At 37.2% G+C, this 18,889-nt stretch overlaps 1 protein-coding gene across 2 annotated transcripts in view; it reads right to left on the reverse strand.

Moving 5' to 3' along the window:
- The window catches only part of LOC133529644 (ABC transporter G family member 23-like), a 79,517-nt gene that overhangs the window by 20,792 nt on the left and 39,836 nt on the right, over positions 1–18,889 (reverse strand). The window contains exons 2-3 of one of the 2 annotated variants that reach the window (XM_061867406.1): positions 4,943–5,096; positions 497–656 (exon numbers count right to left, since the gene is read on the reverse strand). In XM_061867406.1, the coding sequence (XP_061723390.1) occupies positions 497–656; positions 4,943–5,064 (282 nt within the window). In that variant the 5' untranslated portion in view covers positions 5,065–5,096. The other variant, XM_061867407.1, reaches the window with a different exon arrangement.

Raw genomic sequence — 18,889 nt, forward strand, 5'->3', positions numbered from 1 at the left:
TCGAAGCTTGAAAACTTACGCAATTACACACTTATTATCATACAATAAGGTGCATAATTATAGTGATTCTCTCTTACGTATGTAAGGCGGATATAGGTAGAGATGGATTACGTATGATATAAAGGTCAACAGGTAAATCCTAATCGTTTTGAATTGTTTCCGTCAGAATCCACTAAAGAAAGTCTCTTCCCATAAGTACTTAAGTTTCCTTTTGAATTCAGAAATAATTTCGCATTGATGATTGGCATAGTATTGAAGTTTTTCTTTCGTTTAATCGACTTAACTAATTATACCTCAAGTTAATTGAACAAAATAAAATCAACTGAATTCCCTGCACTATAGGTTCAAATTTCAGTGGCAAATTTTGAAATTTCATATGTATGACCAATTCTGTCCTCCATCCGGACTCCATTCTCTGTGTTGCAAAACAAATTCATAGTCTCTTTCGCATCCACTCATACCTCGAACGCTCCGAAGGGTGTTTCTTAGTTCTCACCTGAGGCATGTACCCAACCCTGGGTCCAGGAACGCCGCTGCCCTTCTCCCCAGGTCTTCCACCCAGCACCCACACCTCGCCACTGTCCAGTTGCCTTCTGCCAACGATGCAGGAGAGCAGTGTGGTTTTTCCGCATCCTGATGGACCAAGAAGGCCGTATCTGCAAAAGGCAATCATTGATTTAGTTCTTTGGTTTCATGGTAATACCTATACAAATGAATATAAAAATGTGTAATGAAGTGCAAAAGATTGTAGATGCCAATGTCATTGATGAAATTGATGGCGCTGTGTGGCGGTAATGGAGATACGAGTAGTCAATCTATAACGTTTGACAATCTATGCTTGAGCTTGACAAAGGGCGACAAAAACGCGAGCGAACCGGAGGTAGGATTTCCAATAGTTAGTTATGTTACTTTTCGTGCCTTTTTTTACTGATATGTTGGTTTACGAAACTATAATAACTGTAATCGATAGTTTTAACAAAATTATGGTTTTTATATTGATTTTCTATACCTATCACTACATCATCCGGTCAGCGGCGCGACGTGCGTTTAAATATTGACTTGGTAATTATGAAATTCTTATAAAATCATCTGTCAGGTACAAACTAACTTGGACACGAATGGAGTCGTAAATTGTTAGCATTATTTAACTTCCTACAACGCAATTACGCTTTAAATAAAAACAATACAGATCCTACAAATTTTGAGATATTGAACATAAATCCCAAAAAAGCAGAACATGGTGTTACCTATTACGTAAATCTTTTTTGCAGGTTAGGTGCATATATAATCTTAAAATAAAGATAATTTTTTTTTTAATTTATTTATATCACAACAAATTACAACTAAGATACACCACTCAAACTTGCTAGAAGAAGTTTATGCGTGCAAATGCATCACTCCGCTCAACTGCATGCTTAATGTGTAGTAAATAAGTAAGTACAATTAAGGAAGGTGTACTTATATAGGTAAACAAACGTATAGCAGGTAACATTCGCCATCACACATTCCCGTCCGTTATGTAAGATGAAATATTTAAGAAGAGAAATACGGTGACTGCTTACCATCAGGCGGGCCGTACGCTTGTTTGCCACCGACGTGGTTTAAAAAAATACCACGCGCAATCGTTGCTTCTTTGTTTGGCCTAAAGGTTGACTGGTAGAGAAGGCCTTGTGGCATTAAGCCCGCCTTTTGGAATTGTATAGTTTATCTGAGCAATAACGTTTAAATAAATAAATAAAAATGATAATAAAACACGTATTTCTCACGAATAAAATAGTCGTTGAACTTAATCGAATCCAGTTCCAGTGTTTCAGAAAAAAGTTACGTATTAAAGTTCCCTAAATGAAGAAAGCTTTACAAGTAATGTAGGTTCTATTTTAATAGATTTAAGATCGAAATTAAAACGGACTGTATAATGAACATAGTATATGTAATGCCGCTTTTCCGTCGTTGCATATTCTTATGCAATGAACGGTCATGTTCAAGTGTATTGCAATTCCCTTCAACTGGCTACGCATATTAGGCGAACTCTTTGTAAACTCCTACAACCCAATGACTTTGGGTACCTATTTTTTTAGGCTTCTATTCCGGGCAAAACGGAACCCTTATAGATTGGTCCCGTGTTTTCGTCGTCCGTCAGCATATCGCAATCATTTTACTAGATCAAAATACAAGTATAGTAAGTGTAGTAGTTGACGACCGGCCTAGGGGTTTAAATTTTGAATCCCGGAACACAGATATTTGTTCCTGTGTCATAGGTGTTTTCTATATGTATAAGTATGTTTATCGTCGCCTAGTACCCATAGTACAAGCTTTGCTTAGTTTGGAGCTAAGTTGATCTGTGTAAGATGTCCCCTGAATTGATATTTATTTATTTACATATATATTTTTTAGGACGGAGGGAGTTGTACTCTATTAAATTTAAGTATTTCTGTAACAATATTTTCTCATATGTTTACCTGTAGGTAGACATATCTACATATAAGTATACATTCATATGACTCAATTGTATGTCCGTTTACTGTAAATGGAAATAACGGTACCTACTCTAATCAGGTGGTGCTAATAACTTACTTGCTAACTGTACTTTTGTGTGCAGAAAACTATGTGTAAAAATTGTCGTCGTAGGTGTTGTGATGTTTATCTGTCCGTTTCTTTTATTTTTAGGATTTAAATTTGTAGTCTGGTATCTTCTAGATAGTGTCAAACGGAAACCTTGAGGGTTTAAGAAAAGGATGAAAAGTTTCGAGAAAAATTAATAAGTATAGGCCGTGCCCTGTGTGTTTCTTTGTGGTGCAATGTGTGTATATACATAAACATTACATATATGTCCATCCGTTAATCAGACACATTGTCAGACTTTGTCAATGTATGGTAATAATTAGATATCATACTGGAGATCTGTACGCCTCTATGTGGTTACGCCTCTATGTTTTTAGGGTTCCGTACCCAAAGGGTCAAACGGGACCCTATTACTGAGACTCCACTGTCCGTCCGTCCGTCCGTCTGTCACCGGGCGGTATCAAATGAACCGTGATAGTATTTCTGTTGCCGCTATGACAACAAATCCTAAAAACAGAATAAAATTAATATTTCTTTCCAATCTCGAGCTTCTCATCCAATCACCGAAGTTAAGCAACGTCGGGCAGGGTCAGTACTTGGATGGGTGACCGTTTTTATAGATAATGGTACGGAACCCTTCCTGTGCGAGTTCGACTCACAGTTGCGCCTCCTTTATGTATAGTAAACACATCAATTAACATCTTACCGGTCATAGACCTTAAGAGTCATAGACCTGCTTAAGTTTGACGTTTTATTAAAAGAAATGTCGCCATACTGTCCATGAGTATACATTTAAATTGTTAATTATAATTGAAATCAATTGTGTATTTCATTAAATACGACGTAAAATACCAATATGTCATTCAACTTCTTAGCGTTATAAATTTTACAGGTTGAACTGAATTATCGACGGTACTCCAAACTGTCTTTTACATTTGTCTTGATTGGTGCTGCCATTTCATTTGTTACTTACATGATGCCTCGCTCCACGGTCATGTTAAAGTGCCGCAGCACGGGCTTGTAGTCGGGTTTGTCCTCCCTCCCATATATAGTACGTGTACGCCCAGGACACGACCACCGTGAGTTCCGCTCCGATACGAGTATTTCGTTTGTTACTTACATGCTGCCTCGCTCCACGGTCATGTTAAAGGGCCGCAGCAGGGGTTGTAGTCGGGTTTGTCGTCCCTCCCATAGTACTTCTACGCCCGGGACACGATCACCGCGAGCTCCCGCCCCGCCATTTCTAGAAGCTTGCAATGCTATAACAAGACGACAAGTGAAACACGAAAATATACTAATACTGTCAGACAGTAAATCAGTACTACAAGCGCTATGCAGCGACAAACTTAATTCAGAGCTCATACTCGAATGTCATCGAAGCCTCACGGAAGTGAGCAAAGAAGGCAACAAAGTAACAATTCAATGGATAAAGGGGCATAGTGGATCAAGAGGAAACGATGCAGCGGACGAACTGGCCAGGAAAGGCTTAGAAACGCCGGCATATGGACCCGAGCCCATCATACCCCTACCAATATCCTATATACACAACCAGCTAGACCTAAATCACAGACAACTGCACAATAAATACTGGAAGGAAATGGCCACATGCAGGCAGACCAAGGATTTTCTACCGGAACTGAACCACAAACTCACCAAAATACTACTGAAAACACCTAGACATCAACTAAGTAAAATAGTAGGATTAATTACAGGACATAACACACTTAACAAACACCTACACAATATGGGTAAAACAGACAGCCCCATGTGCAGAGCGTGCATGGAAGAAGAAGAAACAACAAAACATATTCTCCTAGACTGCAAACAGGTATAAGTATACAGGAACAAATACCTAGGGACTCCGTGCACACTAGGAGAGGCAGTTAGCAACCTGAAAACTTTGCTAGGCTTCGTGGAGGAGCTGGGGTGGTTAGAGTAGCGCTACCTCGTTTCACGCAAAATAGGCACAATGGTTGTCGATTTGCGGAAAATGCCCAGAAGCACTAACTAACTGTAGTCGGTTTTATCGTCCCTCCCATAGTACTTGTACGCCCGGGACACGATCACCGCGAGCCCCCGCCCCGCCATTTCGTTTGTTACTTACATGCTGCCTCTCTCCACGTTCATGTTAAAGTGCCGCAGCACGGGCTTGTAGTCGGGTTTGTCATCCCTTCCATAGTACTTGTACGCCCGGGACACGACCACCTCGAGCTCTCGCCCCGCCATTTCGTTTGTTACTTACATGATGCCTCGCTCCACGGTCATGTTAAAGTGCCGCAGCACGGGCTTGTAGTCGGGTTTGTCTTCCCTTCCACAGTACTTGTACGCCCGGGACACGACTACCGCGAGCTCCCGCCCCGCCATTTCGTTTGTCACTTACATGATGCCTCGCTCCACGGTCATGTTAAAGTGCCGCAGCACGGGCTTGTAGTCGGGTTTGTCTTCCCTTCCATAGTACTTGTACGCCCGGGACACGACTACCGCGAGCTCACGCCCCGCCATTTTGTGTACTTAGTGACGCATGCTTGAGATACCTGAGGACGATAACAAAAACGTATTATGATAGGAAGAATGCAATAAATGTGAAACAATACAATAGAGAAGTATGACAGATGTCACATTGTATGTGCATGGTACCTAATAGTTCGTTTCTTGACCATGACTTAAAGCGTTTCGGGTGTGCGACTGTGTGCATGATATGATGTTATCACAAAGGTCATACACAAATTTTAACAGCTTGAGTGCGTAAAAAGTGCCAGCTTGAGTGGACAACATTCGGAAGATCGCGGGGCACTTCTGGATTAGACTACTCCTCCTCTAATTGAGGGGGGATTTAAATCTTCTCGGGTCAGAGGTGTAGGATTAGAGCCGGTGTAGCTTTATTTGACGTGCATAAGCGCATTGTAATATGCCTACTTGTATAATAAACTCTTTATCTTTAGAACCGGGATAAGTGGCGTACACTAAGATAGAGTAGTGGGTGATAGGAGGCTAAAATTATGATGATGAACTTTGGGTATGGGAGGAGGTGAAACACTCCTAATTGCTATCTTGATCCGGTTGCGTATGATGCATAGTTATCATTTCACATGCGATTAGCGCGACCATAACACCGTTTGAAGAATCCGGTAAGAATATTACAGTACCTAAGTAGATTAGACATAAAGATTTAAAAAATCGCCTGTGCCAGCGATATAGCTTCCGATGCACAGACAGAAAGTATTAATTATACAAAAATGAGTTTTACATGTGAAATCTCACACAGAAACCATGTCATTATCTGTCATTTTAATCATTGCCGCCGCGCCGTCTGTTAATTGCTAATTAGTAATTAGTACTAAATTGCCGCAACACGAATGACACTATACATTTGCATGTCCACCGTCATTACCAACGTCCGGTTGTATGACATTGTTTTTTATAACTACTTGTCACAGAAAATTGCGTTCTTATGAATAGGTATTCGGATCTTGAAACTTGTAAAGAATCAAGACGAATACAATGGACATATCAGTGGAGGTTTGTTATTAATCTTGAATTTAACCCTTTGTACTCCAAAAACGCTTAAAGGCGTCGTGAGTAGTGCCTATTTTAGCGTCAAATTAATGTGGCGTTCTATCAAATTAACTTTACACGTATCAAGTATCTTGTTAAGATTGTACCTACTAAGCTACGAAATACCTATGAATCTTAGGTAGGTACCTATGACAATATGGCGTATGCGTAAATTTTTTGAATATTATAAAAATAACAAAAAATCAGAGCGATATGTCCCTACATATCGGTCTTATGGAAACCTCTGCTTTATGTGTTTTTGAACCTTTGTACAATACATTTATCGACTTTGTATTTAACGTTCCAAAAAGAAAAAGTTAAAATAGCAATCAAAACCCTAAAAACATTAAAGATGTAAATTTAAAAACTACGATCACATTAAAATGCAATGAAACTATCATAATAATATTCTAATCGTAGTTTTTTTAATACCACGACGGTGGCAAACTAGCATACGGCCCGCCTGATGGTAAGCAGTCACCGTAGCCTATGGACACCTGCAACTACAGAGGTGTTACATGCGCGGTGCAGACCGTAGTTCTACCTTTTTTTTTTATAAATATAAACCATTGAACATTTTAATATCTTTAAGACAATGCTTCTGGAATATAGCTATAATGTGGTCGATACTATTTTTCATTTATGAAATATGCACTCTTTTTGGCCATATTTTTCCTTTGACCGTTTTTCTTGACCTTCGTAACGGTCCGCCGCAAATGGCAGCCATTCATTGAGTAGGTTATGTCATACATCCTAATATCTCATTTTTGTACGACTATTGCAGCAACTTTTCTGTTAAAAGTTTATCTACTTATCTGCTGAATGACACGGCATTTTTACGAAAAGAATGAAAATGTTACACTGTTACACTTGTTCCTGAACACTACTACATATTTATGTTTTATTACGTAGCTCTAAATGAATACTGAACAGAATTAAGGGCTGGTTGCACCGCATACAACGAATCTATCATTCCATTGAGAATTGATAAGAATAATTTTACCTAACTGCGATCACGTTGACAGACGGTTTAGTGTAACTGGCCTTAAATAGTTAAGCAACTGTTTCCGCAAAATTTTATCTCTCAATCTACGTGTATACACAATAAATGTGTTAGTTAATGTATTTGTCGTGGTAGGTCAATAGACTTGCTCTAGCTAGTCGTTGTTTTCCATTGGTGTCGACACGATGACAGATTAAATTAAAATATTAAACATTAGACTAGGTTTCTTTGGTGGTAAGAGTCAAAATTGCATCATCATATAGGTATGTAACGTTCGTCAAATTAATCTCAGATTAATTTAAGTCTGAGAATGGTTGAAGTCGTGAAAATTGGTATTTGATAAGAGTCCAGGGGCATAAACAATTATTAGGTAGAAAAAGTTAAAAGAAGCCCATTTCCTAAATATAATGTGTAGTACTTAACGTAGAAGAACTATAAATGCTTTTACAAATTACTAATAAACATTTGAAGAAAGTATGGATACTTATTTGCTATTATTTCTTGAGTTGTTGATGTTCTACTAAGCATTTAGAAATCCATCGCAATTAACCTTGAACCCTTTATTACGCAATATTGGCCAGAATTTTATTTAAGTATCTATTTGTTTCAGCATTTTTCCCAAGCAACATTAGGGCAATTAACTACACAAAATACCCTTTGGCTATTTCGTGTGCGCTAAAGAACTAGCTACCTCTTGCTGCTAAGATGCAGTTCTTACACAAAATGGACTTTGATCTCCAAATATGTCCGTCTGTGTCGGCAGCAGCGGCAGGCAGCACTGATGCAATGCATTACGTGCGGATGGCCGGACACCGGGGCAACTTTACAATTATGTCATCGACCGGCCGAGGTCGCGGTGGGTAACAACCTTGCTCGACCCAGTTGGACGCTGGAGAAATTGGACGGTCAAGGGAATGGGTCAGGTTTTGTCGTAATAAGAATTGAAAAAAAGGCATGGGGCATTATTGTAAGGTTAGGAGCAGTGATATCTTTGGTACCCTTTTTAGACGATCGGTCTAGCTTAGTCAGTATCTAAGTATCCACAACACTTGAGCTTACTGTGGGATTTAGTCAATTTGTGTAAGGATGTCCTATAAAATTATTTACTTATTTATTTATTAATAATGGATATATACAGAGGATTATTATAACTAGCTTAAATCTAAAATGGGCCCTTGAGGCATTGTACCAAGGATGCTGGCGGCATTTCCTCGTTGTATCGCAATACTGATACGTTGTGCGAGGATGCCGATGCCGCCAGCTCTTCGGTCACCAGTTACCTGACGCTTCGCGATTTCTGCAAAAAACTTATGCGCGCTGTGTCCCATAGTTTCAACGCCAAATAGTATTTTATTATTTATTTGGACAATCCCGAGCTACAGGTTTCCTTCCAACTCCTACTCTCAAACTATCGAAAGCCGTTGGGAATCCTGTTCTACGGCTACTGCTAGAGATCCAGATGATGCCCTTTGCTTACTAAGTTTAAGCGTGAAGAAGGAATAGGCAAACAAACAGAGTTTTTTTGCATTTATGATATTAGTAAGGATATTGCCCCGTTTCATATTGAATGTATAACATTCACCTGCAATAATATCGTGCACATCGGAGGAAGCGAAAATATAATGGCTCGATATATGAATACAATTATGTCAGACATTTTTGCGCATTTTGTTACGCAAGATATTATCGCAGGTGACTACTCGCTCACAGAGTTATCCTTCTTACTATGTATATCTATACAATAGTAAGAGAAATGTCGAATTATTTAGGTCAGTACAAAAAAAATATACATAAAAAAATAATAAAACTTTAGACTTATGACGACCGGTTTGGCCTAGTGGGTAGTGACCCTGCCTACGAAGCTGATGGTCCCGGGTTCAAATCCTGGTAAGGGCATATATTAGTGTGATGAGCATGGATATTTGTTCCTGAGTCATGGGTGTTTTCTATGTATTTAGGTATTTATAAATATTTATATATTATATATATCGTTGTCTAAGTACTCTCAACACAAGCCTTATTGAGCTTACTGTGGGACTTGTCAATTTGTGTAATAATGTCCTATAATATTTATTTATTTATTTATTTAAGACTAGCTTAAGCCTAGTCAAAAAGACCCTCCCGAGTTGTCCCCGGCGTAATATATAGTAAGAGTAAGTAACATAGGATATGTTACATCAGCTGCCTCTCTTAAATCGGCTAGCATAAAAACTATGAAAAATAGTGGCCGATAAACATGTTTTATAGTATTTTTCAAACACGTTGAGTACAGTGACAGGTGTGATCACCATAAAATTTATAACCTTAACACACCAAATCTTGCAAAATTGTATTGAGGTGACATCTGTCAGCGTACCCTTTCTGTTTCAAGAATACTATGATAGGTAAAAATGGCCCTTCCGTCGCAGTGTTAATTCTGCTAAAACTTAAAAAGATGCCTAACTTCTTATTTTTTGCATGGTGTTGTTGTAGTGTGCGTGTGCGACTGTAATGATTGTATGTGTAAAATTAACATAGATCAATACAAAAGTCGCTTTTGCTCTCTCTCAACGTAATCCGGAGGCTTCTGGCCCAAGAAAAGGCGCAATTGGCCCCAATTATAATTATATGCGTATTTGCATGCATTCGCAACTATTGAAGATTGAATGGCATGTCGAAAGATGACCCTTTGTCATAATCTGGTATTGAGTTACTGATTTATCTTGACCATAGGCCAAATTGAACCTCATATCTTTGAAATAAGGTTTACAAATAAGTTAAACGTGTGGATGGCAATACAGTCGGGTACAAAAGCGGCAGCGTATAGCTATTGTAAGATATTAAATTAAGCAATAGGTGGCAGGTGACTTGACATTTATAACGTAATAATGTGACCGATTGGAAGTCAATGACCTCTATCTGAGATATAAATACAATTTGATACATCGCGCCGAGGATCTATCCAATGGAATATAATTTTTTATTTATTGATGTTAGACTTTTTTGGCGTTTTGGAAACAAAACAATCTTAATTAATCAATAACTCGCTATTGTTTTTATAGAAAATATAACTGTTTTTCTACTGGTGGACAGGACATTAGGAGTAAGGAGTAAGTTATTCATTTATAATGTGCTTAAAGCTTAAAATGTGCCTAGACCTTCAAAGTTAGTTATGCCTGAGCTAAAAAAACTTAGGATTATCTTAGCAGTTTCTAAGTCATTAGGGTCTATCGGAGTCTAATCTTAGGATCAGTTATACTAAACTTCAAAATTCAGCAATTGGGCCACAATGGCACTTTTACACGTCAACATGGAATTTACATATAAGCAAAAACAAGCACATCAACAATTATAAAATACAATTAACTGAAAATATTAATGCAAACTAAAGCATTATTATTACTAAGAGATGTATAAAGTCTCTAAGTTGGGCGAAACACAAGGAATAGGTATAAACATCAGTATGACTCACTGTTCTCATATTGTAGAATTCTCCCAGTGCATTGCAAAGTCACATACTTAAATGTTATCAATACGTATTATACAGATGATTTTAAAGTACAGAAAAAGAATAAACGTGTGACTCGCTCATCTAAAAAAGTAAAATTGTATCAACCTGCAGCCAAAAACTATTATGGTCGGAGAACCCAAGAATACTTAATCCCAAAAATTTACAATGAATACCCAATATTGCTAGATATCCCTAAATTAAAAATAGGTAGCCTGAAAGAAAAATTTAAAGAAATATTAATAGACAGATTCGATAACTCCATAAAGCATGAATAGTAAATTAAATACCTAACATTAATATTAGTATCTTAAAATAACTTCATATAAATCAACTATTGTAGTGCCTCTTGCCACTTGTGTTGTAAAAATGTAACTAGTTGTTAGTTTATAACCAAACGTAGTAATTAGCGTTAAGGTAGTTTTTTACTCACCGCTGTGCTCCTGTCCCGCGCCCGCGCCACCAGTGTTGAGTCACCAATCCTACGTTTACCTACTTCATAATTGTAATACCTACATAAAAATTGGCCATGCCGGGACGGTAGGACAGTGCAAAATTATGTACCTTTTTATAAGTATAACGAGCGAGCTCATCGCCAACAAACTGTCTCGCAGTTTGGCGAATATTTTGTTTTGTGGTACACATATTTTATATTTTAATGTTATAATAAATAAAAAAAAATAAAAAATGTCGAATAAAAAAAAACTATAATACTAATAATAAAAAACACAAGATACAAAAATAAATAATCTTAAATTATTTAGAGCTGTAAATATCTCTAAGTGTCAGAACTAAATGATTGTATTATAGAGTATTAAATTATCCTTAGAGATGTATAGGGTCTCCAAGAGTCAAAATTCTGTCACCGTTTAAACTTTCGCTAAAATTTATGGCTAATTTCATAGTTCACTGCTGGATGCGGTTAATCAGTCCGTCAATTGTGCATGATGCAAATGTCCTTTGAAGAGGATTCGAAATACTCGATTCTTTACCAAAACCTGTAGTTGTGCCGTTCTCTAGAACGTTCTCAAATTTTTTACTATGGGCAATGTTCTTGCTCGAGAACAAAAGGGAGAACGTTCTCGTAAACGGCCCAGCTGTACCAAAACCAATGGAAACTGTCAAACAGACAGCAAAAAGGCCACCGGGGCACATTTCATATCAATTTATTACAAGCAATAAAAATAACCAAAAATTACAAATGAGTTTTGTCTCCGACTGTGCATTCAGTTACATCAGCGACGGACTGTCATCCGATGACGCTTGCATAACATTGATTACTTATAGGAACACCTAATGAGAGACCATGCTCGGCTGCGTATGTTACATGTGGTGTCTATACTTCCCAGTATCTATGTACAAATAGAAGTCACTTATTCTATTGAACTAATACACATTAGAGTATTTTTAATTATAAAAATAGTGGTAACATGAAATTCCAGCCTCCAGGATCACTTTCAACAAATGTTATCGCAATTTAAACATCAGTGTAAAATGTTTTGGTTACTTTTTTTTAATAATAATATGCTTGTCATTTAGCTTAACAACCCAAGGCAATCGTATCAACGTGTGACAAATCCTTATAAAAAATATGTAGTACTATAATGTATTGTACAATATTTTAGAATGTAAATAAATTTAATTTTATTTATGTTTACATTCTGAATTAGGCACGAGAAGCCATCTTGAATAACAATCGCGAAATAATCTATTGTTATTCTTTGTCAGGACATTTGAAGTCCAAAACTGATTTCGTGATGTGAGAATCATAACATAATATTGTGCGCTATGAATAGAACATTACTTTAGGAGAACGAATAAAATTTTATTAATATAGTTTAAATATAAAAATAAAACAAAAGTTAGCTATGTATTTACATCCTAAACAAAATAACATGGCACTCCAGTACGGCAAAGATCGTTGGCACTTTATCATTTGTCACCATGCCTGTCACGTTCTAACAAGTATATAAGTGCGAAAGTGACGCACATGACATGACAGGTGATAAAAATGCGAACATGATACCGCTGCTGGGGGCCATTTTGTGGGCACGTTAGTAAGGTTTACAAAATAATATCTTAATTATTCAGGTGTGAAGAAATAAATAACATAACTTAATTTCTATACATGTCATTTGTACTCGCATATTAGTGCAAGCAAAATGTATAGAAAGTAATTTACATAGACGTGAGCGAATACGAAAATTCTGAACTAGGGTGGGACAGAATTAAGGTAGGTATTGTAAGGGGGGGGCAGCTGCCCACCCCCCCCCCTGCCTGTACCTGCCTACGCCCATGCTGATTATATTATTGTTTATATCCTACCGTAAATGTGAAAAATACTTTTTCAAATCACCGTTATTTCTAGTTGAAATTAGTTAATAATAAACTATTTACTTGCTTATTAAGTTTTATTTAAGTAATGACCGATACTTAGAATAGTTTGACATACCTATCTAATTAAACTGATTCTATGTTCTAGATTTAGCGTTTTAGCTGAATTTGAAAGGTAAACACTACTCGCAGTGCAGTGGGACAAGGGCACGCATAAGTATTTTTCTTGTTAGTTTTTTTGTCCATGAAACCTAGGCAGGTTGTCAAGTGATATTTAACATGTCAGATTATATGTCAAGTATTTGTAAAGATAATTAATTTGATTGCGATTTGGCGTGAATTTAGTAAATTTTTCGCATTACTCGCGACGCGCGCCGCGCGCCCATAGAATAGAAACATCGTTCTACGAAATTCACACTAATGCTTTATTAGACCCATTTGCAAATGGTTCGCGAATTGTACACTAGTTAGAAGTTGAACGTACATTTATCGCCAAAGAGATGTGTTTCTTTATTTAGTCCAGTGCTGCTATTATACATACCTAGGTGTCTGTATTTCTCTCATACGGAGGGTTGAGCTATATTCTTTAGGCATGCCCAAATAGGTAGACACTAATAATAATAAAAAAATTACGTACGTACGTACACTTACGTACGAGTTAGCGAGTGCGACAGAGAGGCAACACATCGAACGTGGTTCACGGTAGGCCCTCTGATAACGTTTTGACAGTACGAGCTTTATGGTTTCGTCTTGGCAACATTTTAGATGAAAATGTTTTTGGTGGGTCCTCTTTCCAGAGGCCGATGGGAAATATTTATCGCTGGGTACTGTACATACGCTCGAAAAACATTACCATCCTTCTGACGCAATCGGGTAAAAATGTGTGTATACGTATAATCTCATAAAACCTAAGTTTTTAAGTTTTGAGTCGTAGTAAAACTACTGTGTCCAGCTTGGAAGTTCGCAAACCACTTGCAGCTCGAAAACCAGGGTGCATAGACAAGACGGTGCATGCAACTGTCTCTGTCGCACTTATATGGAAGAGTGATAGAGAGAGATAACTACGCTACGTAGCGTGAACGATTGTCATCTTGTCTACGCACCCAGTACTAAGAAGCAGAACCAGTAGTATCTATAAACAAATAAATAAAATACTAAATATTATAGGGACATTCTTACACAAATTGACTAAGTCTCACGGTAAGCTCAAGAAGGCTTGAAAGATATATATAATATACAAATACTTAAATACAATACATAGAAAACATCCATGACTCAGGAACAAATATCTGCGCTCATCACACAAATAAATGCCCTTATCGGGATTCGAACCCAGGTCCATCGGCTTTATAGGCAGGGTTCAACCCACTAGGCTAGACCGGTCGTCAAAATGTATGTCGATAGATGATATTGTATGCTACTAGTACCTGATTATGGTCAAATCCGACCTACTCAATACAAGATGGACAATAACCTGTCAAGTACTAGGTTTCATCAGACGTTGGCGTGTATTCGAGGCATTATATAATCTTATAGGAAATTTAACCGCGCGGTATCTCTGCCAAGGTAACCGACTATCGAATCTCTTTGGTGGGTATTATAGGCACTGGTAGTTTAAAAGTTAGATAATTATTTGTATGGTAATTGGAAAACTTGGCGTGTTGGAAATATGCAATTTTTATAATTATATGTATTTTATTTGGTAAAAAAATCAAAACTTAGTAGGTATAAAACTGTTTTCATCGCTCCACAAGCTTAAAGTGTATACCAATGGTGTATACTAACCGGTTTCATTATAGTATTTTATACAACCTTATTGTATACAATACTTTTTCTACTAGTCATCTAAAATAATACTTTTTCTACTATGTAACCTAAATAATTAAAGAAAATTAAGTAAGTATCTCAGTTGTACAAACTTAGTAAGGACATCAACGCGTGCATAATATTTACATACACATTATGGATAAGTGAGGTTTATTGACTAGCAAGAACTTGCGTGCAATTTTCACTACATTGCGGTATCTGTACCCCTAGTGTACATTTATTCTATAGCGAAACGAGACGTACGTGTTTGCGTTAAGTCTCATTTTGTATGGGATTTTGAGTTTGAGATTAGTTGTTTCTAAATCCCATACAAAATGAGATTTAACGCAAACGCGTACGTCACGTTTCGCTATCGAATAAATTTACACTAGGGGTACTGATCAAACCTTTGAATGCAGTTTACCTTAGTAGTCGGCTATGTGACGTAAATTGCATGCAAGTTCTTGCTAGTCTAACGCCTCGCTTTACTCATGAAATAGTCACGCGTTGGTGTCTTTTCCACTGGACCTCAGCGCATTGCGCTCGGCTAAATGTATGAACGACCTTGATTTGCCGCTCGCCGCTTGCGTCCAGTCCGCGGCCTAATGGTCCGATTCGAACTTTAATATACGTCAAAAAATTCCTAAAGATACGATATGGATTGGATGTCAATGACAAAAGTGTTGTTGGAAGATACGTCACTTTTGACACTAATATCTAATTCATATCGTATATTTTGCAAATTTTTGACGTAGGTATCTTAAAGTTTGAATAGGGTCTTACAGCCTAGATGCCGCGACCCCAATCTTACGTGGCATTATTAACGGCAAATGACTAGGATTCGTTACAAAACTGACAACAAATATCAAAACGGAAATTTAGACTTAACCAAACATAAGTAAAGTTATTTTTAAAGTTTAATATTGACATAGTTTTGTTTTCATCAGACCTCCGGGGGGCAGGCCAGGATTTTGTCATACAGCCTTGTTGCTTTACTCTATTTCGAAGCAATCTGCTGAACCATGTTAAGAGATCGTCACAAAACTAACAATATATGTCAAACGCCAAGTGTTCAATTGTCACAAAGCCGTGAATAATGTCAGACGCCGTTAGTTTCGTCACAAAACTTTTATTCATACTGAACCTAAGTAAGTTTATTCATAAATTATATCGGGATAGGTTCACTTTCATTTCACCTACATTCCGGGGCAGGCCAGGATTTTGAACCGATAGCCCCGTTGCTTGACCCCAATTCGGACCGGTCGGGTGACCCACGTTACGTGGCGTTACGTCGGAGCGTTGCCTCAGTTATCGAGATAAAAAGTATGGCTATGGACAAATTTTTTAGGGTTCCGTAAATATGTCAATAATGTAATTGTAATGATTGGGTGGGCTACAAACACGTTGATAAAAAATGTTTAGGATCTTACTTACAAATCTTTCACTACCTTTCTTTTAATTATTTCTATCTCATTAAAAATTAAAACTACAATCAGTTAACGTATACCAATTCATCTACATTTAAAAATTCAGAAAATCAATTCTAGAAAATCGTTACAAGTTACACTTGAAAAAAAAAAATTGTGAACGTAATGTTGGTACAACATGTAAAAATAAAAAAAATCGGCTAGTTCTAATGAACTCAAAGACCATATCTAGAATTAAGAATCATATTTAAAAACCATCTTTTCCGACAAAACTATCGGTTAAATGGATCGGTTTATCTGTATGGGAGTTTCAATAATGTAAATATTTACAAAAATTATGTGTCTGACTCAAAAAATTCACAACGTATCAGCATTGCGATACAACGAGGAAATGCCGCCAACATCCTTGGTACAATGCCTCAAGGATTTATTTTAAATTTCAGCTGTTTATTAATAGTAATACTTACCTCTGTATATATCTACTATGTATAAATAAATAAAAAATATAAGCCGCTACTTTCTTCAACTAGACTCATAAAATCGTGAACACACTGTACAATTTTTTGATGTTGTATTCATATGCATGCGTTTTTATTTGTGGTATATGAAGTTAGGGAACCCTGCATTACGCGTGGACTGGTATGCACTTGGCCTTTTATTTTAATTTCTGCAAATGGACTAAGGATTTTTCAGTTCAGGTTAAGTAAGTGATTTAAAATTAAGTACGCAATATATGCAATAATGCCGATATCATTTGATCATTAACTAGTTTACATAATTTTTAATTTGGTCTGTAATTCAATGTGTTCATTATTTGCTCCATTCGCAGCTTTTTTAAATACTTATCCACCTATATACGGACCAGCCCGCGATTGGCGCGCCAACATGCCAATCATTAACGTTCCATAGTGCGTTAGCGTTTAACGATTGGCATATTGGCTACTATCAGTATGTATATAAATGAAAATACTTCGAAGCATTAACTACTGTATATAGTCGTTATTAGAATAAAATAAAATAATGTAAGAATAGCAAAAGGAACGAAGAAATAACAACGTTATTTTCATCACACTTGCTCGAAAATAGTACCCGGTGCATAGTCGATTAAAATATTTTTACACAATTTTCTATCGTGCCTAATCGTTGTCAAACAATTAATATGGCGGACGAATGTTTGAAAATATCACCGTATTTAAGAATTATTTCGCTTAAATTTAGTTTTTTCTTGGCAGGTGGGATGAAAAACATTGTGTGACTCCGGGGTTAAGAATATTGCAAACTTGAGTCTTTAATTCACTCCAGCCTGCGGCTATCCTGAATCTATAGACTCACGTTTACATTATTTCACTTACCCTGGCGTTGTACAATGTACAGTCGCCATTAGATATATCGGAGCGGCCAAGGCGCTCACAAATATCTGAACACGCCTCTATTGTCGAGGCGTTAGAGTGCGTGCTCAGATATTTTTGAGCAACTCGGCCGCTTCGATATATCTGATTGTGACTGTACCTATTATAATGTAACTCTAAGGGCCGGTTTCACAATGTCCAAGTAAAGTCCTGAATAAGCTACTTGCTACTTATCTGACGAATAAAGTCATCGTTTGCGTTTTTCACAATCTTCAAATAAGCTTAACTGCTAGATAAAGAGCTAAGTTTTGCATGAAGTTTTATCTGGCAGTTAATTTGTTTATTCATAAGCCATCCGATACTTGGACAATGTGAAACTGACCCTTAGTGATATAATAAAATAGAATAGAGAATAGAAAGCGTTTATTCGTGGAATAAATAAAGAAAACAACAAGTAACATAACATAACATATAAGCCACGAAATGGCCCCGATGGTGGCTGGGCTAGCGCTGGTCTTCTGTCGGGGCCATGACCGTGTACAGCACGAAGCGTAACACAATGTTTACAATAAATATTAAAATATATATATATATATATATATATATGATAGTGTTTGGCCCTCAATAAAGTCTGAAATAAGATGAGCAAGATGAACAAGATAGTAAGAAAGTAAGTCAAGGTGTAGATGGTCAAGAATTAGCGCATGCGCAACGAGTGCGACTGCATGTTTGCTGTAGATTGCACGCTTGGTGTGAGCTTTGCACGATTTGCGCTAATCAGGCGCGCAATCTGAGACAAACTTGTGTACTTGCCGGGTAATCGCTAGATTTGGACGCACCTCGAGAGACATTTCGCACAAATAACGGTATTCACGCTATTCAAGACAGTGCGTGACGACGGGACGCTGGCGAAAGCGATGTCTGTATTCATTTCATACTAGATACGATTTAGTTTATATCCGATATGTATTCATGTTAGGAATTCATGACGATTATTGGATGTCCAAATATTAGTATGTTTTTTTGACGGTTGACAAATAATTGACCGATTTTTTAATTTGTCTCACCTCATACCGGGTGTTTCCTGTAACAGGAGCAATAAATTAAACTGTTGGTTGTACTCCTCAAACTCACCAACATTTGTTCACCACCTTTAAAAAATAATTTACAGTACATATAGTGCTACTTTATAGCACTAGTGCGAGAAGTAGCATATTACGTTACTGTGTCGAACATTTAAAGGGCCATATGTACTGTAAAACGTTGTACGATACATGTGCGAATAGGTAATTCGCAACTCGTGTCGATTTAAAACACTCCCTTCGGTCGTGTTTTAATTTATCGCCACTCGTTTCGAATTTCCTAT

The sequence above is a fragment of the Cydia pomonella genome, chromosome 21, assembly GCF_033807575.1.
Source record: "Cydia pomonella isolate Wapato2018A chromosome 21, ilCydPomo1, whole genome shotgun sequence".
Lineage (NCBI taxonomy): Eukaryota > Metazoa > Arthropoda > Insecta > Lepidoptera > Tortricidae > Cydia > Cydia pomonella.